Genomic DNA, 25,833 nt, shown 5'->3' on the forward strand with positions numbered 1-25,833 from the left:
CATCTACACGTAACAAACGTACAGGCGGACACTTATATTCCGATTCTCCGAGCGTGACTCACCGCAAATATGTCTACGCAAAAGTCAACATGTAAGCAAGTATGTGCGCTCTCTTCTTGCTTTTCTTAAGTGGCCGTCTAAAATGTTATCAGATAAGATAAGTCAGCGGACTCGGAGGTTTTCAAGTTCAAGCTAAGTCCAGGGGCTCGCGCATGTCCTCTGTGTTTCATACGTGTATATAGGGTACACTCTGACACACTACAGTCGCACCGCCCACACCCTTTTCTCCTCCTAAAGGTATGACCACTGCATAGAGTGTCGTCATTATCCTCTGACTTCAGTGAACAGGACCCCTAACCTAGTTTGCTCCCGCGGAAGTAAACGTCTCCTTGCTATCATCAACCTCCTTGCTCCTGAGCGAACTCCTTTCCTCGAGATGATATATAAGATGGGCTGGCTGCACTCCCAACTTTCTTCATCACAGTCAAGCAACAATACCCCTCCAGTCTTTCAACCCTCTAATCATGCTCTTCAATTTCACTCGTAAAACCGCAGGGCGGGACCCTGCCTCGAATGTCCACGAGCCTCCCATCTCTTCTTTGCCTCAGGAAAGGTCGACGGAGCCAGGCGCTTTCCCCTTCCCTGACATGAAGGCGTCTACCGGGGCGGGGAACCTCTTTCCCACCCCCATCAACCACCGCAATGCGTTTGCAACTGGGGATCATTTAGAAGAAGCAAACATCGCCTCCCCAACCGTGTACAAAGGCGGCAAAACTTTTGTCCCGAACCCTTCAGACAAAGAGGAGCCTCCGAAGCCGTTGTCGAGGCATGCGGCTCGCAAAGGTGAGATTTATTTCAGACGATTAAAGTCAAGTGTCGGTCTCTAACCCCATACCATAGAGATGCATAGGCGTCGAGACTTTATCCTCATCCTTGCTAGATGCTTACTCGCATACGGCGCTCCATCTCATCGTATCGAGTCTCAGCTCTCTTTCGCGTCCAAGACACTTGACGTTCACGCCGCCTTCATGTACATACCTGGACTCATCATGATCACCTTCGGCCATGAAGAAACTGCATCTGTCGAGACGCGTTTCATCAAAGCTACAGGCCGCATCTCTTTGACGCCTCTGCACAGGGTGCACGTCGTCTATCGGGACGTTCTCCGCAAAACGCTGAGCGTCAAAGATGGCATCTCCAATCTCAAAGACATCCTTCAGAGTCCCCCCGTATATGGACTCGCGTTCAGGTGCTTCCTGTCGTTCGTGTCAGCATCGGTTATTTGTATGTCCGCTTTCGGCGGCTCAATCATCGACATGGGCTTCAGTGGGATCTGTGCGGCGTTTTTGCAGTACCTTGGATTGCACGCCGCTGCTAAAAGTGCGATGTATGCAAACGTGTATGAGTACGTATTCGCTTATTTTTTCTTCCTCTTTAGTGATTCAACTATTGAATTCATCTTCAGAATCACGGTGTCTATCCTCGTGTCTTTCGTAGCTCGCGCGTTGGGATCTATCCCGGGCAACATTTTCTGTTACAACGCTATATCGTCCGCCGGCGTTGTCACTATCCTTCCGGGATTTACCATATGTATGTCACACCTTCTCATGCCCTCGTTGCTGTTTTCTGACGGGTAACGCAGTGATTAGCGCCCTGGAGCTTACATCTCGGAATATTTTCTGCGGCTCCGTCAGACTGGTGTATGCTATCATTTACACCCTTTTCTTGGTCAGTCTTTTCGCTTTGCCCTATGTAAATAGGCTCCGCAGCTGATATCTCGTTCCTTGCAGGGCTTTGGCATGACAATTGGTTCAGACGTATACCTTGTAGTGAACAAGCATGCCCGGCACGCACTGGAGGCATTAAGCGTACCGGAGTACACCATGTTTCATGGCGCGTTCACACCCAGCAATGGGTCTTTCCCGCTGAACGGCAATGCTATCTTCGGCTTCGCGAATGCGACACTGACAAATTCGGGGATTACTCAGCAGGGTATATAAAGCCTTCCATCGCCTTCATTCTATATACTAACAACCCATCGACTTCTAGGCTGTTTGCGCGACCCGAGCTGGCCATGGTGGCGCCAGCCCGTCCCCTGGTGGGGCCTTTTCATCCTCGTGCCCATATATTCGCTTTGCTCCTCTATGGGCAATCTGCAACACTGGCGCAGCCGTCAATTGATTGTCATGGTTGTCTTCTCGTGCATATCATACGCGTCCAATCACATCGTCAACAAGTTGCTGCCTGGCCGGAGCGATATTGTCTCTGGCGCTGGAGCGCTCGTCATTGGTTTGCTGGGTAATGTGTACTCCCGGCTTGTGCATGGAACTGCGTTCACATCAATGGTTACTGGTGTACTTTTCCTCGTTCCGGTGCGTATCTGTGTCCTGCACTAACATTATGAGATTTTGACGTTCAACATCTAATAGTCTGGTATTGCCCAAGGAGGTGGCCTTCTGTCTAACCAGTCTTCGGAGCAACAGTACTCTGCCGGCTTTGACCTTGCCATCCGTATGATAGAAGTTGCTATCGGAATAACGGTTGGGCTTTTTGTCAGCCAAATCTTGGTGGTGATCATTGGTAGGAGTAAGAAGGTTGCCTACTTTGCCTTCTAGACTGTGTCACTACATAATAGCAGAACCGGCTCGGTGTATTAAGTACATCTCATAATTATAATGCCAGTCCCCGTACAAGACAAGTAATAGTCTTTTACGTGATTACGAGTTGCCCTCGTCCGCGAAGCGCGAAATATGGGTCAGGTTAAGGTTAAAAAAATTCTGAGGAGAAATATCTCCACCCATCAAATAACCAGCCTCTGGCAAGAGATTAATGTCGCTGACACCCTAAGTCAACCTGCCGTTCGGTGTTGATAACCGCAGTTACAGGCGGGTAAAATCGCAGAAACATATCAGGCGGTTCGAAATCAAGGTGTGATGTGGGATATCACAACAATGTTATCATATTATAAGTGAGGTATGCGACAAATGATACATGTAATTCAATGACGTGCGGTTATCGTAATCTTATACGACGTGAAAAACTCAGTGATGTAATGTAAAGAACGACATAAGCCCAGAGAAAGGAAGTCACGCGGTGGAGTAGGAAGGAGGGCCTGAGGATGGTATGAGACTAAAGTCGTCGATGCAAGGCAGAAATGAACGAACCTGGTGATCGGTTGCCTGACTGCAATGCGGACTGTACTGCTTGCCGCTCATCGTCCGAGAGGGTATCGATAAGCCTGGCGAGGCCTTCAAGGGTTGTTTTGCGATTGTACTGAGCGACTTCAGCGAAGCGATGAAGGAAGCTATCCGTCCTCAGCTTCGCAAGAGTCTCGGTCAGATCAAGCTTCTCGAGTGCCTCCGCCAAAACACGGTTGTCCGACGAGTCGACAGGGACGAGGGAATCGAGAACTTCAGCGTGATACTCAGGCTCAGACTCGGGACTACTTTCCGCGATTTTTGCGAGAGCATTGGAACGAGCGAGACGCGCGCGGAGGGCCCAGTAGAAGAACCGGCGCGCATCTTTCCAAACAACGGGTTTGGCACAGCCCTTGGCCTCCATTCGGCCAGAGCGACTACAGCATAAGTCAGTGATCTTGCATTTTCATAGAAGTCAGGTACACATACTCGTGGAGATCGGCATACAGAAGGGCGAGTTGCTTATACGTGGGCTGCAACAAGGTCTCCCTGGCAAAAAGGGCTTGAGAAGCATGGGCCCTATCTTCAGCTGATAAGGAGGTGTCCTTGCTCTTCACCTTGAGAGCGGCATACGACGAGTCGAGACGCTCCATCAGCGTCAGAATCTTATCGCGCCGCATCTTGATCTCGACGACACCCTCGGGTTCTAAGACACCTGCGCGAGCGTCAACATCCGCATACATCTCCATCTGGGCCATGTTGATAGAGGGATCCAGGACCACCCAAGCACCGCCACGAAGTTCACCATTGGGTACAATGTAGACGAAGACTGGCTGCTTGTAGCTTGAAAGACCGTCGACGATCTTGGAACCCTGCTTGAGAACCTCATCGTACATATCCTGCTGACCACCAGAGAAACCACGCCAGTTGGCGAAGACCATGAGGGGAAGGCTCTCGCGATTGAAGTCGAAGATGGCTTGGGCGGTCTTGTAAGCTGAATTGGGGTACCACACTTGGCCAGCTTCCATGACGCGCTGCTCGAAGGAAGCAGGATTGGCCGGATCGGCGGGAACGATACGTTCGATAGTGCGAGTCTCGACTGCAATAACTCCCATCGGAATACCGCCCAAACGAGCACGACCGACGACCACAGTTTGCGCCCATCCGCTCAGAGTCTCTTGGAACGATCCCTTGTCGAAGAAGCCAGACGCCCACAGCGGCGATTGTTCGTCGGTCTTGCCTCCGATAAACCACCTGGGATCGTAGGGTCCCTTTGGTGGAGTGTATCCGATCTCACGGTCCCATGAGTCCGGCGTTTCACGGATGGGAAGTCGTTCGCCACGAATGTTTGGCACATAAGACAGCCAGTCAAGGATGTGGGTAACGCCTTCGAGATCACTACTTGCGGTGAGGTGGGAGACACCGTTCTTGTACATGATCTGGGTGCCACCAAGCTGCAGATTGGAGGTGTAGACCTCGCGGCCAAGCACCTTGTTGAGGGCCGCTGCACCAGTCAAGATGATAGGCTGGCCTTCAACCTGTACAGCACGTTCACCGAGACGAACGAGGTAAGCGCCGATACCAACGGAACGAGCGGTGACTAGAGTGATAGTAAAGATGTCGTCGTAGGCGCGCGACGTTTCTCCGGCTATCAGACCGGAGCCTTTGAGAGACTCGACACCAAGGCCATCTTGCAAACCGATGATGTCGGTGATCTTGTATCTCATCTCTCCGTCTACCTCAATCTCAGCAGTACGGACGGCACCGCTTGCCTTCTCCTCAACCTTCAGGTAGCTCTCCCTCGTTAGGTACAAATAGTCGATGCCCTTGTCGGGCTGCTGGGGGTCATTCCACGCGCATGAGAATAGATGCATGATCTCTTCAGCCAGTCCGATGCGGGCTCCAGAGTTGGCAGAGAGATAAATGCGGGGTAGCCCGTGGACGCGGGCATACTTGGTGACAAGGTAGAAGAACTGATCTTCGATAGGGCCGAAAGAACCAATCTTGTACGTAATGTCGTTGGATATGACGACGACGCTACGACCTTGCGGGTATTCTGGGGTCCATAGGGTATACACCCACGCAACCATACCGAAAGTGTTGTTGCCTGGAGCTCTGTCGACTTCAACGAGGTTGTCGTCCTCATCCAAAACCAATTCCTTGGAGTCCAAGAACTTCTTCGGGAGGACCAATGACGGACTGAGGTCTCGGGCCTTGATCCAGACATTTTGGAGAGCTTTGGAGAAAAGTTCGGGGAAGTCATAGACGTAAGTTGTCCCAATATTGTGCGCTTGATACCGTTTGGGCTGCAGCGATTCCTTAGTGGGGTATACCTGGTGAACGGGTTGGAGGTGGAGGGGTCCTTTGTCACCGATGGACTTCAAGATGGTGGTTCCCTTGTCAGTCAGGATCTCCTGATAACCGTGGTATTTGACGACGAAGCCCGACACGTTCTCGATGACACACCGGATAGGCGTAACGTTACCCTCGTTGTCTTCGAGGGCAATACGAATCTCCGACCCAGTGACGTGCAAACGCCAGAGACGCTTGCCGTGGCGCTCGATGAAGCCAGAGATAGCCTCCAAGACATCGTCATATGTAACCGCAAGGTTATAAACGAAGTTCATGAAGATATGGTTGCAGTCGGCTGTGCGATATTGAGCGGAGACCACCTCCAGAGCATCGAGAATATTGGTGACAAGACGATCAGTCTCCGAGATGAGATACTCGGCAGTACTCATCGTACCACGGAGGCGACCAGGACGAACGAGCGCACGGATGAAGAATCTGTTGTCGAGCTGGTTCTCGCGAGCGACGGCATGGTAGACATGAATCTGCTTCGTCTCAACGAAGAGGGGCTGGAGGTTATAGTTAGATAAGCGGCTAAGTTCCAGTTGGAAGGCCAGCGCAGGTTCAATGTTGCGAATGGCTTGTTCTTCAACCCACTCTCCGTCCGACTCGCGAACCGTGATGTACTTCGGATATACACCTGGGCGGCAGACAAGGAAGGTGACGCGGCGGACACCGCGGCGCGTAAGGATAGACTTCCTCTCATTGATGAATTGGCTGAGCTGTTCTGACCAGGCTTCTTCTGACAAATCACCAGGCTGTTCAAAGATGCGCAAAGCGAGGTTCATGACGTTGGGAGGCTCTGTGGTGTTGTAACGCTGATTGTGTTCCTCTGGATCGAAGGCTGGCAACAAGTTGGCGGCCTTCTCGAAGCCACGAGTCAGAGCATTGATATCCGCAAAGGAGGCGATAACACCATTGCGGACAGGCTGAGACACACTGCGACTAATGAGATAGGACAAGTCGCTGACAGATCCTTGGCGACGCGGATCACTTGTATGTCTGTGTGAGCTGGAAGGCAGGAAAAGTGCGAGGAAGATACTTACGCGGTGGCATTCATTCCTGGCGTAGCAGGAGGAGAATGTGACTGCCCTAAGTTGAATCTCCACGTCACGGCACTAGGCAGTTCTCCATCGTCAAGACCGTCACCCTCCTCGTAATCAATCGAAAGCAGCGAGTAAGCGCGGTATGAGCGGCGAACGTACACCTCGAAGGCAGCTAACAGATCGTAGAATTATAAGAAAGAGGTAGATACGCGAAATTTAACGCCCTTACCGAGGGTGACAAGGGGATCCTTGTGAAGGAAGAATGCGGGCAGCACGTCGTAAACCGTGTAACGTGAGTCACTAAGTTCTCTGAGAGTGTCGGCAGAAGGGGTCCTATAGTGGAGGTGAGACAGACGTTCGCAACCTGTGAAAGCTATCACCAACCTACGGGCACCTTGTTCACCGTAGTAGCTGGCGCTGACTGAGGTTTTGAGCACTCCCTCCATCTGATGCAAACGCTCCTCGTAAGAAGGCATCTGTCCATAGATAAGAACTTCTCTCGCTTTGAGCGCAACAGACGTCGATGACCTGTTTTACAAGGCTTTTAGTATCACTAACCAGCGGCCAAATAGAAAGCTCACTTGGACTCGAGCGCGGCGAGGTCATTCAGCACCTGATACAAGGGGCTTTCGGTGTTTGAGACAGGAAGTCCGCTCGTCTTCACGTAGTCAATAAGAGCTAGGACAAGTTTGGATTTGCTCTGAGCCTTCGTATGGCTGAGCACGGTTGCAACAACCTTGTCCAAATCATCTTTGTTCTGCTCGCGAAGGCTCAACACACGAGCCTCAATGCTACCGCCGAAGAGCTTCTCCGTCTCTTCATAACGAGACAAGAGCTTGGCTATCGTGATAACCTCGTGACCCTTCAAGCCGTTAGTAAAACGGTCGAGAACGTCGTAGATACCGGACAGCTGGTTTTGGAACATGGTCTGGTTAGGGGCGAGAATGTTGTCCTGTATGTAATGGTCGATGACTCTCTTGATGCGAACGGCAGGGAAATCAAGAGTATCCCCCTTTGACTTGGCCACGTCCAGTGCTGAGCGGACACTCTCCTCAAGTTTGGCAGGAATGCGGCCAGACAGTGACGCAAGGATTGCGTGGAGCTCTGAATATGGAAGCTCGGGTTCATGAAGGACGTCAACGAGATCTTTGAGAGTGGAGGCCATAATGGATTGGTTGTCGTATCCATCGAGGATGTCATTGAGTGTAGTGAAGCAGCGAACAAAGCGTTGGTAGGTCTTGTTCCCAACGACACCAGGCAGACCCATTGGGGGAAGCAGACCTTCGAACGGTTTGGCATGCTTGACTCGAGCAGGGTCGTCGAGCGTCAAGATACCAAGAATATCGCCCGGCTGGAGGCTGACGCCCGGCTGCTTCACAAATTGCACGACACCATCCTCTGCTGCAACGAGCGGCATGTACATTTTCATGACCTGGACACATCGTCAGCAAAAGAAAAGGATGTATATCGGGACTAACGAACCTCGATCTCTGCGTAAGTTTCACCAGCATTGATGTGATCACCGCTGTCGATTAAGAATCTGATCAGCTTTCCAGGAGAAGGACTCCTCAGTTGCGTGGGGTCATTCTCTTGCTCAATCAAACAGGTCTTCGCATCCACCATTAATCGCAATGCACCAACTTCCTCTCTCCAGTAGACCGAGTGGCTTCGGCCATCGAGTAGGACAAGCAATCCTCCATCGGCGAGGGGACGAGCGCCGACCAGGGTCCTGCCGCCGTTCAAGAAGAGAGTCCACATGTTCTTGGAGGAACGGGTGGCGGTGAAGGAATAGCGGACATTCTCGTAGATGAAGTCGACGCTGAAGACGGTCTTCAGCAGGTCTCGCACGGGAACCTGACCCTTGTCCAGGATCTTCTTGTACTCGCTGAGACAAGCCTCTGCCGCAAGGTGGGCCTTCGTGACTGCACCACAGACGACAGCCAACGTGGCATCGGGTCTCTCGGCAGTGAGTCTGTTGCTGATGAGAGAGTCAAGCCAACCGGTGGTGAAAGTATTCTCGGTGAAGGCTTCGAGTTCAAGGAGCTTGATGAGGTATTCAACGGTGGTCCGGAAATCGCCACGAATGCTAAGCTCCTTCAGCGCGACGATCATGTTCTTGCGACTTTCGTTGCGATCCTCGCCATAAGCGAAAATATGTCCGAACTGTGAGTCGGCAAATTCGTGCAAACCTCCGGCAGAGCTAACAGAGAAGTATCCCCAAACGTTCGTGCTTGAGCGGAAGTTAAGCTCTTGAAGAGCGCCGGAGGAGGGCTTAAAACCTGCATCAGGGTTTTCGGCAGTGATGCGGACCGCAACGACGTGACCTTTTGGTCGAGGCTTGCGCTGGAGCTGGTTCGATTCGGGTTTTACCAGGTCGAAGTCAATCTCCGTGGCAGCATTGGGTGCTAACCCGTATAGTGTACGGATATGCCTGACTCGATGGAGTGGGATACCCATAGCAACCTGCAGCTGAGCAGCTGGCAAATTGACGCCAGACACCATCTCGGTGGTGGGGTGTTCAACCTGAAGACGAGGATTGAGCTCGAGGAAACAAAACTCATCATCAGCGTGGCTATAGAGATCTACGGGAAGTAAGTATCACATAAAACCGACCGCTTGGATACTCACATTCGACGGTTCCGGCGCTGACATAACCGACAAGCTTAGCCAAGCGCACAGCGGCTCTCTCCATCTTCTCGAAGGTATCTTCCTTTGCAATAGTGACCGGTGCTTCTTCAATGATCTTCTGGTGACGACGTTGGACGGAACAGTCACGACCAAATAGGGATATAGCGTTTCCATATTGATCGGCCAAGACCTGGACCTCAAGGTGACGCGCTTGTCCCGCAAGCTTCATGATGAAGATGGGGGATCCTGCGGAGAAATCTACGTAAGTATGGGACCACGTTTAATGATATGCTATATACCTGGGATCTCGCCGGCGACGGCATAGTAAGCATTTTTGAAAGCATCAGCGCTCTCCACCTTGCGGATACCCTTTCCACCACCTCCCTCGCTAGCCTTGATCATGATAGGAAAACCGATCTCCTCCGCTTTCGCAAGACCCTGTTCCCAAGTTGTGACGCAAGCGTTCTGGTAAGCTTTATCAGGTACGGTGACGAAGCCTTGCTCTGACAGCACGGTATCGACGATACCGCTACCAGACCATGCCATACAAGGTACGTCGGCACTTTGGGCGACAATTGTACTCGAGATCTTGTCGCCCAAACTTCTCATAGCGCTTCCGGGAGGACCGATGAAAACAATACGGTTCTTGCAGGCTGCCAGACTCTCGGGCAACCGGGGATTCTCCGACGCGTGCCCCCATCCAGCCCAGACGGCATGGACGCCAGCGCGCTCAGCGACGTCGACAATCAAGTCCACATTGGCGTAGTTGTTGTTGTTTGATCCTCCAGGAACTTCAATATATTGGTCGGCCATGCGGATATACTCTGCGTTGACCTTAAGGTCCTCTGGCGTCGCCATCACAGTGAATTCGATAGCACGCTCAGTCCCGAAGGTCTCGTAGCTCCATTGGCGGATGGATCGAATCTCTTTCACCGCCGCAATACCTATGGGTGAATGAGCAGTCATGTCCGAGGTGCATATATGCACCCATAATACGCACCATTGTTGGCGATCAGCACCTACAAGATAACAGATCAGTTTCATGAACGCGAAACTGAAAGACACCTCCATCCTCGCGAAGATCGAAGCCTGGGGTTGCGTACTCCAAGATCACAGCTTACCTTTGTAATTACGGTGTGACCTCCGTGTTCTTGAACGAAGTCGGTGACACGACCGGGAGATGCTTTGTCGAGCGAGTTCCCGCCTATATAGTGGTGAGTAGATAGCAATGAAACTTGAGATCGGACTCACCGATGAAATGTGAGACTTTAGAATGGTCGTAGGCCGCCATTGCTGCAGTCCGTTCCAGGAAAAGACGGACCTACGCGCCCTGCGCAATGAAAAAAGTGAAGGAGAGGGAAGAAAGGCCACAGCTGAATTGATGGGGGCTGCCCAATATTTTGTTGCTGCCATCCCCAAAAAAGCCTCCACGGTTATGTAACACTTCGATCCAGACGCGTGCCTTGATACCCCCACTTTGTATGGCGGAATCGTCAAATGGCAGTCAAATGGCAGTCAAAACGGCAGCACAGCACACGTCCTTTACATGAGGTTAACTTCCATGCTCCAGGACCTTATGGTGATCGATACATGCAAGATCACTATCTGGTAAAACCGGTTTCCTTTCATCATAGGAACACGATGAATATCACACAGGCCCTCGTGCACGTGTATATCTCTGTTATCTATTACTAGATGTAGATGTATGATATTCCACTCTTGTTCGGTCCGCTTTACTCTAAATCTCGTATAAAGCCGGCATCATTAGTTCCCAACGTTTTTGCAACGTACTGAGTTGGTACTGAGTGCCCTTGTGAAAGTAGAGTAGGTGGTGCCCTGAACTTGAAGCACGTACAAAAAATTGGGGCAAACAAGCGCCTTCTTAATTCTCGGCACACCTTCGATCAAACGACCGTGACGCATTCCATTTTGATGATTAGGAGGCTGTCATGTTACATACTAGTGGCACATTGCTACGGCGAGGTCTAGATAGTAAGTTTCAAAGTGGACTTTCAAAACAACATTATAATTGTGGCCATACAGATGGAGATGCAACGGAGACAGGGACCATCGCGATCAGAGACTGCGGTAAATGACGATCAGTCAAGGTCAGATTCGTTGGCATTCAAGATCAGTTGTGTATAGAAACGAATTTGCTCTATAAGACCCTCGCCGCGGACTGCTGCCCTATGAAAAATGACTCTGTCGTCACTCTTTGATACTCTTTCGTACTTGTATCCCAATGAGTGGCAATATTCAAATTTCCCTTAAAGTAAGCCAATAGAGTACAAAGAGCAGCAATGTTATTTCGAATCGAAGCCGTAGCGACAAAATGGTAGTGAATAGGTCTATTTACACTCTTTGACGATCGTTCCTACCTGTTGCCAAAGAGTACGAACGAGAGCCAACGAGAGCCAATGAGCAATGAAAATGAAAGAATAGCACCGGAAATCTCACTGAAACGAAATAGTACAAAAGGGTGGCAAATGATAGCAACCCGAGAGAACGAGTGAAAAAGAGCAAGGAAAGTCGAATGAAGCAGCGTCGATTGGAAAGGGATGGGATCACGTTGTGTTGCGCTTGCGTTTTCCGAGAGCGGCTTTCGTCCTTCGCGTCCTTGAGCTGCTGCTCGTAAATCTGCCATACAGATGAGCATTGCAGGCAAGAGGGGCACCAAGACGAACCTGTTATGGGTCCTCAGAGAGACTGCGAAAACGACCAAGTACATGTCTTGTCGAGCGCCCAGGCTAAAATATATGCCTATAAACACCATTAGACATGCGAAGGGGAAAAGGAACCTGGAACTCACATAGTACATATCTCTGTCGGCATACTAATCCATCCAGTGCTTATCTTCCCGGTATCCTTAGGCCCTTCTTCTTCCGAGGCATCTCCTGAGACTGTGTCACAGACGTGCTGGCTGACGTGTTCGTGCGATGGGTTTTCGGGAGCCTGTAATCAGAGTAAAATGTGCATTCCAACAGAAAAATCTAAGACTTACCCCCAAAATGGAGCAAACATTAACAGGGGCAAGCGAAGTGCACTGGCCACGTTGAGATTAGAGGCATTGCGACAGAACACACCACTTACCTCAATCCCGAGTCGCTTTGCTACTCTTTCTCCCTCCATCCTGTTTTCCCCCGCCTCTATCGTCTGTTTGCTTCTCCAGATGAGACACGCTAGTAGGCTTGTCTACATCTGTGGCATAATGCTACTACTTCTATTTGCACACTTTATTAGCACAAGTAGTCGCAGGCGCACGGGAAATAAGTAGTACTCACATACCAGGGAAGAACCATGCTGTCCGTGACCGACACAGAGGGATAAAACGTGCTGAAACAGAGGCAAGACGGCACCAGCGTTGGTGCTAGCTGGGCAAGGAGGATGTCGTCGAGGGGAGTGGGAGACGTTGGGGAGAAAGGTGCATTCCAACAAATCTGCTTTCCCCAACGCGCCTTATCACGAAGTCAGGAGCACGACTGGATTAGGCAAGTTCTTTCAGACCCCGCAGTGGCGCAGCCCCCATAGGATCTCATAAGGCAGCAGGCTGTTGTCTTCGGCTTTCACTGTTACTGCTGCAACCGGCTTGTTTTGTTCGGAATTGACACTGAGATAATTAGAGCCACCTCAATCTCAGATAACCTAGTTAAAGCAAAGCTGGCATTGTATACAGCTCCCAATGGATATAAGAAAAGACACCACCCTTTTACCAATCAGGATTAATGGTGCTACTGTGCCAAGTATACCGACATCGACGTCGCGACTCTTAATAGAATGGATTTGTGTTTGCACTGACACGATTTGGTTCAAGGGGATTCGAAACGGAGCCAGAATCAATATCATAAGCTAAGATTCAGATTGGAATCGAACACCAGGTTGACAATGTTTGGTATGGAATTCAAATTCCATTCTCGCATTTCGACATCTTCTGTACTATTTCAGGCTATCATCTGGGCCCAATGGAGTAGAATGAGTGCCAAAGAGAAGGAACCTACTACAATGAGTAGCGACGGAGTCATTTTTCATAGGGACTGCTGTATTAGGTCGTGAGTCGAAATGCAACCAACATTTAGTTCGTAATGCCTCACCTTCATTCACTGTGTGTGCACCGTTATAGGAGTCCGAAGACCCTCGGTGTCCATAACGGAAAATGTGCCTGGTCAGCCTCCAATAATGGCGAGTGTCTGGGCGGAAGCATATGTGCTTTAAAGGCCAGTTCATCAAAGGCTAGCGTGCCTGACTAACCTGTGTTGCCTTGGGGGAAATTGAGCATGAACGCAAATCAGAGGTTAACGACCAATATGCCTACCAAGGGAGAGAGCCGGAGAGACAATGACATCTTTAGTCCGCCGTGAGGTATTCGCGCGTATATTGGTCCTTATTGTTGATAAGATTGTCCCTGAGAGGAGCTCATAGGCTTCGCTGTTGGTAGTAGGAGTGACTGGTGCCGGCTCGAGCCCGCTTCCAAACGCCTCAGACAGCTGGATGTGGCCCCATGTGGTGTCTCTATCCAATCTGATTTCACGGCCAAAGGCATCCACGGACATGTTGTACTTTTCTGCCACTGGCTTAATTATTCCGGCAAAGTGCTCTTGGACCTCCAGCACAGAACTACGCAAGACAGTCGGAAATACGTACACCTGAACGATCAATTTGCATTTGAGGACACTCACCTGTAGTCAGCAATTCGGTGGTTTATAATGGCCCATACCGCCTCCGGTAAGGCATTAACCTTGACGCCTCCACCGATCAGGTCTGAAAATCAGGAAAAGGGTATGTACATATTCTCATGCCTGAATCCAATTCCGTAGGGATCCACGTACCTACAGCCTGGGTTGTGCCTGCCTGTGCGAAATAATCCGGTGCGGTTTCTGATAACTTGGCCTCAAGCTCGTGAAGTTTGGCATCGCTACCTTGAGATGCGTAAACGAGGGCACGAAGATCAGGAGAAGTCGAGCGGTCATATTGAACAAGACAAAGTAAACTTTGATAGTAAGTCCTCTCGCGCACAAGCCTAGCGTCATGAGGATTCTCCTCGAGCCCAGTGACCAGGTTAGCGAGTATACCGATACCCTGATACAAATTGTAGTGAATGTAAAGCATGGAAAGGCGAGGCAAGTTCATACAGTATGCCTCGGAGGTCTGCTTGAATGCCCGCCAGGTGTGGAGACGTCAACACGCACGTCAACGTATCCCTTTTCTGCGACCGCGGGCGATGCAAATATTGTCCCAGCATGGTCGGAATACCCACCTACACTTGGTGTCAGCCATAGCTTGGAAAAGAAATATGTGCCTAACCTCCTTCGTCAACAATCATTGCTAGAGAGTTTTCCCCAAAGGTTTCGAGAAGGTATTGTCCTATAGCGCTAGCACCCTGGTACAGTGAAGCTGTGAGACAAATATGACAAACTACGACCGCATGCTTACCGTTATTCCTCCCCGTTCTTCATCTATACCGAATGCAAGTAATACGGTCCTTGTCGGTTGAAATGCTTGCTCGAGCAAAGCCTCGATGGCGGTTCTATTTTATTGAATTTAGCTATTACTTCCCGAAACGCATCCAAGAACCCACAAACTGCCGATGACGTTGGGCTTATCGTCCGAGCTTCCCCTTCCCCAGATCCACTCGCCATCGTAGTGCCCCGAGAAAGGCGGGTAAATCCATTCATCTTCTGTCGCAGGATCTACAGGAACAACATCCATGTGGCCGGCTATAACGAGAGGCTTCAAGCTGTCATCGGTACCCTGCCACTTATACACGAGGGCATATCTAGCAACTTTCGTACGTTGCAACACCTCATGACTAGTGAACACAGTAAGTAAAACTTACACGATAGCACCGCAAGGGACCACATACGATAGCGGGAAGCGCGACACAAGATAATCGTGGAGTTGGGAATGAATCTCCCACCGATGGTCCTCTTCAGGAGATCCCAGGTCGTCATATGTTACGGTACTGAACATGTAGTCAGTTTCGTACTCCATATTCAACGCGACACGGAAGACAATCATTACTGACGGTATTCTGACCGAACCACCGAGTGACTCATAGGCGTAGAGTTTGAAGTCATCTGAACTATAGACGTCGTCCAAGAGCTGAAGCAATGTCGAGTTGCTTGGTGTGAGCGCAGGAACCTGAGGGCATATGTCCTCGTGAGAAGGTACCTGCTGCCGAAACATACAGCCAAGGTCGCGGACATCGGCAGGCCGAACAAACACAAGGCAGGCGCATAGCAGTCCAAGAGCTGTGGTCAGCTTGATGAAGTGTGATAGCCATCCCCCCGTCCATCGACGGGCACCGGTACAGACAGGAGGCTCTGTGTTCTCTTTGGAGGCAAACAGTAGTCCATTGCTATCGTAGACCTTCAAGTGCTGACTCTTTTTGCTCATATCGCGGAGATGAATGTAGGAAGACAGGGCGACGTTCACCCTGGGCAATCGCAGTGCTCTACAAGATAAGGCGTGTGGATACCGTGACTGTGGGTACCCGAGCTGACGAGCACGAGGAGGTCCCGTTATGCGTATAACGTTGACAAACGCAATTCGAGGCCTCCCTCAAATAGTGAGAGTATAGACCCCGTTCTCATGGGAGTGGTGGCCGTGGTCGTTACCAGAGCAAACTAGCTCCGACACCATGAAGTCTTGCGAAGCGCTGCGCTCATGTAAGCACGTGTATTAGCTTACATGTCCCTCGAAGGAGTCTGCCATTTCATACATATAGAGTAAGGTAGCACATTGTTGTGAACCTTACTTCACGATAAGCACCTGTGCCTTAAGATTCAGCTCAAACCTCGACTGTGTAGCAAGATTACAACGATACCTGTAGCCGCAGGACTCCGTGACGCCGAAACATCAGACAGATACAACGATATAGGAACAACTGGGTGGAGTTAAGTACATGGGGACATTCTTCGTCTGAGTGGTTCTATTCGCAAGAACTGGTCTGGTTGCTCCTGCGTGTTGAGCGAATTCTGCAATGAGTCATGTCACATTGAAAATCTCGACTCGATATCCGCGAAACAAATGGCTGTCTGTGCGCGAAAGAGAGGTCAGTTGTTCCACTGAGCCTATTGTGAGCATGCAAAAAAGCAACGGTTGAGCTTGATTTACTTGGCTATGGGTACCTTAGCTAGTGTTATAGTCATAGTTCACTACCTTTCACTCGGTCTATGGCGGGTGAAAGAGCAGTCCATCAAAGAACCGGTACGAGTTAGTGCCTATTCCTGTACCATTCTGCCGGGCCCTCTGTGGCTCAGAACAGTTCGAGTTAGCTACGTCGTGTTAAGTTTCCATATGACACCACCCGCCTGAACTGTGATGACAGGTCAGTGGCGTGCGCAGTATTAGAGTGACCATGAGGACACACTGAACGTACCTGGCCAGAATCATAGACTGAGAAGCCACGATTACAAATATAGGCTCTTCATGTTGGCAATTCCGAAACTTTAAAGAAGGCGTGAAGGCATGAATCAGAGTGCAACATATTAATCACAGCTTCAGCACATGGGTTGGGTGATATTCAGAGCGCTCGGAAATGCATTGGAGAGGCTGCGCAGATAGGGAAGGACTCAGACAGGTTATGTGTGGCGAGTCGATGGAGTAAGATAGGAAGCATCACCTGAAACGTCAAGTCTAATTAAGGTGAAAGTTCTGCAGCATATGTCTGGCGTATAGCTCTCGTTCAGCAGGTTATGCAGCACCAGCGCCGAGAGGACACAAGGGGGAGTCGCGGAGGAGGTGTTAATCCGACCTGATTCCTGGGCCTGAAGCTTGAAGCAGGCGGCCTGAGACATGCTAAAAGCATGGGCAAACCTGCTGATCAGGATGTTATCCGGAATGTGAAAGCGGCCTGGCTCGTGGCGGTAGGATAGCACTCTGGGGTGTTCAGTCTGGCTGATAGATGGATGTTGCTGTTTCTATTCATCAGGCCATGAGTATAGTAGATGCGTACGTGATGAGCAGCGGAATGAAGAGCATATGGAACACGCGTCCAGAGCCCGCTTCCAGCCACGTGTAGCCAGTATTCAGCCTTGCGCTCTCTCACTACAACCACACGTACCAGCATTCCCCAACCGCCTTTCTTCCCTCGCCACCTGCGCAAGGCGAACTGGCCTAGTAGTATAAATCCTACGAGCCCAAGCGTCATCTCCGCCTCTATTGCTTTCTCCTCCTCCCTTCACCACCATGACTGACTCCATCGCCACATCCTCCGCTACCGATGCTGGCCTCGGTAGCCCCAAAGAAAACAACGGCGCTGGGCCCAAAGCCATCATCAAGAACGTGGATATGAGCGAGGAGATGCAGCAAGAGAGTGTCGACATTGCGTCGGCTGCTCTCGAGAAGTACAATATTGAGAAGGATATCGCTGCGCACATCAAGAAGGAGTTCGACAGGCGACATGGCGCGACATGGCATGTCGTGGTAGGCAAGAACTTTGGAAGCTACGTGACTCATGGTGAGTATTGGGTCTATGTCTAGCAAACGCGTTCGGGCGGGGTTTTTTTTTCGCGTTTCAACTCCCCATAAGGTTGTGTCTTACCTGGCTTTCTTGCTTAGAAACCAAGCACTTTATCTACTTCTATGTCGGGTCTCTTGCGATCCTTATCTGGAAGTCATGAACGTTGATGAACCTTGGCGATGCCAACGCACGGCGAGTATGTTAGACCGTTCACGTCCAATTCTTGCAATTCTTGTCTGACATGCCCCCTAGAGTCAATCATGATGGACCATCCTCACTGTTTTTTCGTCTGCGCATACTGTATTACATCTTGCATTGCAGTCCCATCGATCGTGCATGGGTTTCATGATTATTCTGCCTGACATGCATATATTTGATGACCGCCATCATCATCGATCATCCCGATAGAGATCTTGGGGTAATAGTAAGTTGCATGTGATCATAGAAGAGTTAGGATACTCGGCCCACCGTGTACTATGCTCAATGGTGATCGAGCGCGGCTGCACGAGAGGTTTGCGGGTGTCCTGTGCAAATTACCGACACATAACAAGATTCGTGTTGTTCGGTCTGATTGAGAGATTAATCCGCGCTGATGATCATTAGGTCACTATCTAATGTATGAAGAGTAGAGACTCGTCCCAACTGTGCTATCGCGCTCGTCTTTCATGCCGTCATTGGGGGAGATCTCTTGTTTTTCCCTAGTACCTCCACAACTACCTGAGCCAGGCAGTCATTGCTATTGAACACGAAAATGCCAACTTGGATCTCTCCTACGTCCGCCGTACGCGGTAAGCCGGAGAACTCCACCACGCGCCTAGAGTTGGGTCCATCGTGTCCTTTCAGTTCCACATCCAAGAACTCCGGGAGCGCATGACCTGTCATAGTCTTAGCTTGCAATCGCTTGCGTGCGTGCTCCAGAGATTCTAATGGAACCCTGAATTTGAAGCGCTCGCCAACACGGACCAGAATGCGAGACCTAGTCTCGCCATTTGGACCACGGCCGAGGTTGGAAGACATGAGGGATACAAAGGATTTGTCAGACGTGGATCGGACTTTCGTGGAATCGCCTTCGCCAAGGGATCGGACGTAGTGCATGCCTAAACGGAGATCCTCCACGCTTGCCCGTCCGTCAATACCGTTTGGTGAGAGTAGATTTGCGGTCTGGCTGACGATCCTCTTGCCTGCCTCTAGACCACCGCTCCCATTGGCGCTCGTTGATGCAGATTTAGGTACAGGAACCCGTGCTGAGTGCGTAAAGGGCTTGAGGTGAGCGACCACATTTTCTTCAGGCAACGTTTGCTCGCTTATTGCACTCTGTTCGCTCTGGACACTGGCTCTGATGGTACTTGGGAAAGTGTGTGAGTACTTTAGGGTGATACGCCAGCGTGCATAACATATTCACCTCTTATCGTCCGTCTGCCGGGTCACGGCAGGAGCAGGCTGTTGAGGTATAGGGCTGGGGCGAGGTGGAGCAAAATCGGCCCGCCTTCTAGGTATGGATCGATCCGCCGTAGATATGGATGGTGAACTGGACATCGTAAAACTAGGCAACGTGTTGACAGGGCGATAGAATACCCTATGATCAGGAATATTATGCTCGGAGACCTGCCGGATGATATCATTGAAATCGCCCTCGAAAGGTAGGCCGTCAACATGCGTATGCTCTTCATCTTTAGCCAACCCCATTGGGCGACTGATCACAGGTCTAACTGGTTTTCGCCTGTACTTGTCACTGACGATTCTTGCAGTCTGCTTGATCTTACCCAGGAAGTCTCCTTTCTTCATCAGCCTACTCGGAGCGCCGGCTACCCGCGATAATGAGGCGGAGGGGGTTAAACGTTGGAGGCCAAGGCCAAATTTCTCCTGTACAAGCTGTTGGGAGGTGGATACATAGCTTCTTGGCATATATTCAAGGCTTTCTTTCTCTGATGTACTGGTCTGGTCAGCATCCTCGGGCCAGTCATTCGCAACCGCCGTGTTGGGATGAGTTTTCGGATCCAGCCCATACCACTTCCGTTCGTCGTCTGTCCAAGCACGAGTCCCTTCCTCCCCTGTCACTGCCGAGTCTCGTACTTTGCTGTAGTGTCTCACTAGAGCTAAAAGAAGACCAAGCACAAGAATGAGACCAATAATCCCGAAGACAACAGCAAGGATAATCTTGACTCGTTCCGTAACAGCAGCTTTACCCGCGTCCGACTTCGCCTTTGTGTTTTCGGGAGACACAATCCTCAATATTGCATGGGAGGTAGAATGCGAGGTTGCAGAGTAGGCCGCAAATGTAACAACTGTCTCCGCTATACTTGAATTGGAGGGAATTCGTCCGGTCAACAATGAAGTACCAGCATCGAATGCCAAGTAATTACGAGCATCGCTGGGGAAGTACGAAGCTGTTGTGTTCGCGTCGGCAGGATCAGAGATATTCCGGACAAATTGCTTCAGTGAAAATGTGACGGAACTTCCTGGATTGGCTTCAATGTCACCCAGGTCCGTTTCAGAGAAATAAGATGAGACAAGATTCAGAGAGACGTTTGTAAGGACAGTTTGGTTGAAATTCGTGGAAACGGCAGCCGGAAGAGTCGGCTCAGCGTTGTTCGGTAGTTGAAAATTCGCAGGAAGCTGTCCATAGAGTGTTCGACTAGGCTCGTCGTAGCTCAACCAGTTAGCATAGGACGATACATCGACCGACAAAGACGTGATGTTTGACGTTTGGATCGGATTTCCATCGACCAGGATCCCAGAGAAATCAGCAGAGGATGCCAAAGTGATATTGAAGGGAGATGAAGCCGTGATGTTGAGTGTTGGTAAGCTCGAGTTCGCTGATAGCTCATGATCAGCTATCACAATGTCAAAGTAGGTGACTTGCGCCGAGTACTGAGCTTGATCAGAGGCATGTATGGCGATAGGGAGTTTATAGGGCGTAGGCAAGGCATCGCTATGGGGAGCATGACCATCAAAAGTTACCGTGTTGGGATTGAATTCGACCCAGTCAGGAAGAGGACCCCCATCCGAGAGAATAGCGTAGTAGTACAGGCTGTTCGGGGATGTGAACGTATCTTCATCCAGCCCAACGCTGAATGACCAGCCTGGTGGCACTCTCAGAGAAGGGTTCCCTGTTGCCAGCGCTGAGTTTTCCGCCAAAGAAAAAACAGAGGATAAGGAAGGATTGGTCACCACAGAGGAGAACTGTTGATCCAGCGGAATCTTCATCAAAGGGGAAGGGAAGGAGCTCGCACATATAGTAAATGTACACGATACGTTTGAGATCCCGTCGCTAGCCCATAAAGTGATCTGCGGGGTCCCTTCGTCCGAAGATGTTGGCGTCCCATGGAAGGTTCGCGAGGATCCATCAAATGATAACCACCTAGGTAGCGTCGATGAGCTGTACACAACCGGTTCATTGGTCGATGTAGAAAACGAGTCAGCGGAGAACGTCCAGTAGTAAGCTTGATTAAGACGGGCAATCAGTGGAAGTTGGTCTTGTAAAGGGATTTGCAGGGTGACAACTGCAAGGGAGAGTCTTAAAACCCCAGACAAAACCAAAAGAATGGCAAGCATAGCGATGGGAATCGTGAGGCGTGACGACGACGCTCGTCAGTAAAGAGTCGACCAGCGAGCTCGAAAGAAAAGAACGAAGGGATCTAGAGGTGGTAGAAGGAGAGTACTTCCGAGACAAGTCCAAGTTCAACGCGTCCGACGATACGGTGATCACGTGAAATTTATAACCCATAAAGTACTATCGTTAACAACAAATAACAAAAGAAAAAACTACTCTAACATAGAACAGACAAGCAAGACAGCAAAAAGTATTCGTAAACCTCATGTGACCATGAAATCTATAGCAAAGTCATAACCTCATGCTCCAGGAACGAAAGCACTCAAGCCTGCCTCTTGAATTTTGCCCGGATTCTCCTGGTTCAGTACACTAATTAACTGAATAAGCTGGGCTTTCGCCTCATCTCCAAGCTGGTCGGAGGAGCTGGGGTCCAAAACGTGGGCAAACACCATAAGTAGCCGATCCATGTAGGGAAAGAGAACCTGGGGGCTGGACTGGAAGAGGTGGAACAAGGTCCTGAACACTGGCCGATTCTCAAGGTAGTCGTGCTTGAGTGGCAGGCTCTCAACGAAGACAGGCAGAACCTGATCGAGAGGAACTGCTGAAATGTTGCGGTAAATGAGACGTGCAACAGCACCGGCAGCGTTGTCCTTGGCGTTCAGCCTTGCCACAGGCGCATCAGGCGTAACGTTGAAGATGGGTCGGAGGGCAGATAGAAGTTGTGGGAATTGAGGTGAAAGGTCGGTTTCGGAATGCTCAACAAGTAAACCGACGGCGAAGCAGGCGTTACTCTGCACTTCAGCTTCTTCATCACCAAGAGCGGTATAGAAAAGGTCCATCAAGGGTTGGGTTGAAGGCGTAATGGCGCTCTTCATCCCAGCAATGATCTCAGCCAAGCATCCAATCGCAGATGAGCGATCGCTTAGGGACCTGCTCTTTTTCTGTGTACGGCATGGGTTAATTAATTCTGACAGGAGCAATAGTCAGTTCCACCCACATAATACTTTGATATCAGAGGATAGAACGTCGCGAAGGGCTGAACAAAGTCGGCACCAAGTACGTTCGCCAAGGCTGAGACAAGATCGCCCGCCGAAGAGATGAGAACCGAGTCGTACTCGGCCTGGTCTTCAGGAGCCTCCTCGTCTTCCTCCTGATCAGGGTCTTGCTGGCAAAGAGCCTTCTGCTCCAGGACTTGAGCTGCAATACTGCAGATGTTCTCGAGCTCTACGTAGCCTTATTCAGACATACATGAATGCGTCGATGCCTTGAACTACTTACGCCCTTCAATAAAGGCCGGACCAATCTTGTTGATCGTCTCGGCCAAACCGACACAAAGCGCCGCGACAACGCTCCTGAACCTTGTTCAGTATTATGATCAGACGGAGCATACCAGTACTCACTTGTTGTCCTCGGTCTCGTACATCTCAAGGAGTGGGCGGATGATGTGTCCGACAAGCTCCTTGACATTCGGGCTCAAGGGAACCTGCTAGCAAAAGTGTTAGAGCGTGGCATGAACTTTAGAAAATAGTTGTATCCCCACCACAGAGGCACCCGGCTGCCAGTCTTGATGGTCGCTGAGCTCGTAGAAAGTGCGGACAATCTCTAGTAGAGAGTCGGTGGCCGATTTCCTGATGCCCTCGTAGTAGTGGCTCAACAGGTTGACCAGCTCCAGTGTACACTGCTCTACGAAGGGGAAGAAGTGGCCACGAGTGGCCGCGAAGAGCGCACCAATAGTATCGGCCGCAATCTCCTTCTCTACCGCAATGGCACTGTTGACCTCAAGCATCTTGTCGACGTCGACGTCCTCCAGCTCGATTTCGGCATCACCGTCACCATCTTCGGTCAGGGAAATCGCGTTTGCAGGCGATGATCCTGAGGCGAAAGCAGCTGCAATTTCAGCGTCTTTATCCGGCAGCCTGCTTAGCGGCGAGATAGAGTTCAGAAGTGTAGTACGCACCATTTGCCAAGTTCTCCTCGCCGTGTTCTGTCTGACTGCAGCTGGACAAAAGAGCAGGGACGACATTGCCCAGGTAAGGGCTGAACTCCTCGCCAAACACGCGGGCCATCACACTAAAGAACAAAAAGCTGCACTCCCTCAAACGAGCAGAACCCATCTCAAGACCCTGGAATGCCTGCTTCATCATGTCGGGGAAGTAAGGACGGAAAACATCCGTGCCAACAGCTTCAGCAAATGTGCCGACGGCATCCATTGCGATGCCACGAAGTTCGGTTTCTTCGCCTTCGCCAGTCAGGATAAGGAAATGCTGGAGACGATTCATTGTGGGCTGGAAGTATGGCAAGAACTTTTCCTTGGAGGCATGAGCGGCACTCCCAATGGCCCCGGTGACAACCGTCTTGACCGGGAGTGGAGCGGAGTCCAGCAATCCAGCAAGCTGTTCCATGATAAGTTGGAGATATTGGTCGATGACGTCATGAAGGATCTCCAGGAGAGCGTCAAGAGCCGTGCACGCCGAGCGTTGGGTAGCTGGATCATGGACAAGTTGCATGATGGCCTGAAAATTATTTAGTGATCTCCATGACTTCGAGAAGAACAATGAATCGTACAGGGACGAGGGTGGCATGTCTTGCGGAGCAATCTTCCTCGAGCCACTCACAAAGACAGCTCACGGCCACACAGCTTGCCTTACGAACCGACGCATCGGAATCATGGAGGCCGGCCTCGATAACCGGCCACACATGCGGCATTAAGGGCGTCATAAACTCGCTACAGCCTTCCACGGCGACACCAAGAGCAAGCATGGCCCCACGTCGGCGATTGGGGTCGGGCGAAGAGAAGTAGCCCTGGATCAGAGTACGCAAAGCAGGGAAGACTTGCGAAGGAGGGAGGGAGGTAGCAAGGCCGTCAATGATACGGAGTGCTGACTAGGGAACGTTCAGAAAGAAAGTCCCATAAAGATGAAGAGATACGCACTCGGCATGGAGCATCGTCGTCAGCGTCTTCGGGCTCAGGTTCAGTAGTGATGGGCATCAGGCCCTCCAAAATGGCGCCTGCTAAGTTCTGGGCTTGAATCTTCGACTTTTTGCTTGAAGAGCCTCAGTAACTCGTTCAGCGCACTGCATGATGAGACACCTACTACTGCACAGTCCAGTTGAGAGCGTTCAGAGCGAGAATGCGCATGTCAGTATCAAGCGCACTGTTTCCGCCACACTGGAGGAGGAATGAGGCAAGCTGAGAGATGTGTGGGCCAAGAACAGGGATTTCCTGGCATGCACATGAGAGACTTAGTCGCATGCCCAATGATCCACACTCACGAGGATAAGCAATGTCTCAAAGACGTCAAAGAGCTGGCGAGCGCCCGCCTCGTCACCCGCTTCGATGGCTTGGCCAACAACTCCAATCATCGCAGGAACAAGGGCTTGAAATGATTTCTGCAGCAAGGGTGAGTTAGGAACTTATCGTATCGCAGATGAGAAACTAACAATGTCTGCTTTATCGTCAGCATCGATATATTGAGCGATCACGCCCAATGCCCTAAACGCGACAGTTAAGATAAGTCAAGAGGCGAGTCTCAGGACAGCGCACCGGACAGTAGTGATTCGAACTTCGATACTTTCGGGATCCACCAGCAGGCCCTCGAAGAACTTGAAGAAGTTCTGCAGATGTTCTTGGAAACCTTCTACGATATGTTCCAGAACGGTGAAGAGAATGAAGATGGAGACCTCGCGCGTTGAGACTTGGGGCGATGCACATTGTTGGTTGAGCCAGGGAAGGAGGTCAGGCCAGGTGCCCAGAGGTATTTCGATTGAAGCAATAGCGGCAACGACGCGTGCATCCGCATGACGAATGATTTTTCTGTGGTTACGAATCTGATAAGTGGGAAGTAGATACCGAACCAAGGTTTACGCACTCCGGCTCTTGCAGAACCAGCTCAGGAAGCTTAGACTTGATCGTCTGGCGCTCTTCCTGTGGGAGCTGAATCCATAGGTCGCCGCTTTTTTGTAGGATACGTTTCCGAAGCTCGACGGCGCCAAGTTGGCGCACCTACAGTGAGAGATCAGATGTCACGATCGCGTAAATCGGGTAAAGTGCACGCTTACCGCATTCTCGGGTGAGCTTGCGATAATGCTGGCGAGAGCAGATATGCATGCTGGATTTTTGTAGTATTCCTTGTTCAGCGTGGCAGTAGCCTAGATCGAACATGATATAAGTGCGCAGGTCCTTGATGAATACGCTAGCTTAATCTTACAGCCTTGAGCTGAACAGTGTCGCTGCTCGTTGACTGCACCAAAAGATTGTGCAACCCTTGGACGTAATTTTGCTGGAGGATATCGAAAGCGACGTGAATTTAACCGTTGGCAAGGCGATTCAATAGGACATGAGACGTACATCCATTTCTAGGGCTTAAAGGAGAGAAAGAAAAGAAAAAGAGAATGCGTAAGGGGAAGAGATAGCGTAACTGATCTTCATGCCCATCTCCCAAAAATTTGGCGGAGTTTAAAATCTTTTGCCGTTGAACCGACACACGTGAGCAATCGCAATCCGACAAATTTGTCCCCGAAGTCGAATAATAGCAAATGTATAGAACTCGACTAGGCCGACTTCTCCAACATAATATCATGCATGCATGCCATGACTTTACGCGCGTGGTGCATTGTGGACCCGCGCACAACGTGTCTCGACGGAAGCCTTCGTAATTGCAA

At 50.6% G+C, this 25,833-nt stretch overlaps 6 protein-coding genes across 6 annotated transcripts; 2 read left to right on the forward strand and 4 right to left on the reverse strand.

Moving 5' to 3' along the window:
* Positions 1–902: 902 nt before the first annotated feature.
* CONPUDRAFT_59249 (DUF1212-domain-containing protein) lies at positions 903–2,615 on the forward strand (the record flags this gene model as incomplete). Its single annotated transcript, XM_007772247.1, has 6 exons — positions 903–1,405; positions 1,466–1,590; positions 1,643–1,728; positions 1,791–1,992; positions 2,050–2,372; positions 2,430–2,615. The coding sequence occupies 6 exons, from the start codon at positions 903–905 to the stop codon at positions 2,613–2,615; spliced, it is 1,425 nt and encodes a 474-aa protein (XP_007770437.1).
* A 296-nt stretch (positions 2,616–2,911) lies between these two features.
* CONPUDRAFT_83548 (acetyl CoA carboxylase) lies at positions 2,912–10,523 on the reverse strand. Its single transcript, XM_007772766.1, has 13 exons — positions 10,412–10,523; positions 10,282–10,364; positions 10,161–10,179; positions 9,460–10,104; positions 9,161–9,406; positions 8,015–9,114; positions 7,114–7,964; positions 6,917–7,060; positions 6,762–6,865; positions 6,533–6,704; positions 3,627–6,479; positions 3,165–3,574; positions 2,912–3,112 (listed from the first exon to the last, which is right to left on the reverse strand). Exons 1-13 carry the CDS (start codon positions 10,449–10,451, stop codon positions 3,087–3,089), a joined length of 6,693 nt encoding a protein of 2,230 aa, XP_007770956.1. The 5' UTR covers positions 10,452–10,523; the 3' UTR covers positions 2,912–3,086.
* Positions 10,524–11,259: 736 nt separating this feature from the next.
* On the reverse strand, positions 11,260–15,340 carry CONPUDRAFT_59281 (carboxypeptidase S; the record flags this gene model as incomplete). The annotated part of the gene is made up of 11 exons (XM_007772250.1): positions 11,260–11,342; positions 13,249–13,344; positions 13,458–13,771; positions 13,834–13,915; positions 13,984–14,233; positions 14,287–14,411; positions 14,459–14,534; positions 14,588–14,681; positions 14,733–14,963; positions 15,018–15,116; positions 15,180–15,340. The coding sequence occupies 11 exons, from the start codon at positions 15,338–15,340 to the stop codon at positions 11,260–11,262; spliced, it is 1,611 nt and encodes a 536-aa protein (XP_007770440.1).
* A 2,106-nt stretch (positions 15,341–17,446) lies between these two features.
* On the forward strand, positions 17,447–17,778 carry CONPUDRAFT_59447 (uncharacterized protein; the record flags this gene model as incomplete). The annotated part of the gene is made up of 2 exons (XM_007772259.1): positions 17,447–17,615; positions 17,717–17,778. The coding sequence occupies 2 exons, from the start codon at positions 17,447–17,449 to the stop codon at positions 17,776–17,778; spliced, it is 231 nt and encodes a 76-aa protein (XP_007770449.1).
* A 96-nt stretch (positions 17,779–17,874) lies between these two features.
* On the reverse strand, positions 17,875–21,201 carry CONPUDRAFT_127284 (uncharacterized protein). The gene is made up of 3 exons (XM_007772767.1): positions 19,590–21,201; positions 19,021–19,541; positions 17,875–18,963 (listed from the first exon to the last, which is right to left on the reverse strand). The coding sequence occupies exons 1-3, from the start codon at positions 21,171–21,173 to the stop codon at positions 18,282–18,284; spliced, it is 2,787 nt and encodes a 928-aa protein (XP_007770957.1). The 5' UTR covers positions 21,174–21,201; the 3' UTR covers positions 17,875–18,281.
* A 118-nt stretch (positions 21,202–21,319) lies between these two features.
* Positions 21,320–25,558, reverse strand: CONPUDRAFT_127287 (ARM repeat-containing protein). The gene is made up of 16 exons (XM_007772768.1): positions 25,520–25,558; positions 25,380–25,451; positions 25,231–25,320; positions 25,041–25,174; positions 24,716–24,985; positions 24,613–24,664; positions 24,445–24,561; positions 24,267–24,394; positions 24,104–24,215; positions 23,737–24,054; positions 23,129–23,684; positions 22,712–23,073; positions 22,572–22,657; positions 22,450–22,523; positions 22,169–22,395; positions 21,320–22,112 (listed from the first exon to the last, which is right to left on the reverse strand). Exons 1-16 carry the CDS (start codon positions 25,523–25,525, stop codon positions 21,471–21,473), a joined length of 3,246 nt encoding a protein of 1,081 aa, XP_007770958.1. The 5' UTR covers positions 25,526–25,558; the 3' UTR covers positions 21,320–21,470.
* Between the last annotated feature and the right edge of the window lie 275 nt (positions 25,559–25,833).

The sequence above is a fragment of the Coniophora puteana genome (genome assembly GCF_000271625.1).
Source record: "Coniophora puteana RWD-64-598 SS2 unplaced genomic scaffold CONPUscaffold_9, whole genome shotgun sequence".
NCBI lineage: Eukaryota > Fungi > Basidiomycota > Agaricomycetes > Boletales > Coniophoraceae > Coniophora > Coniophora puteana.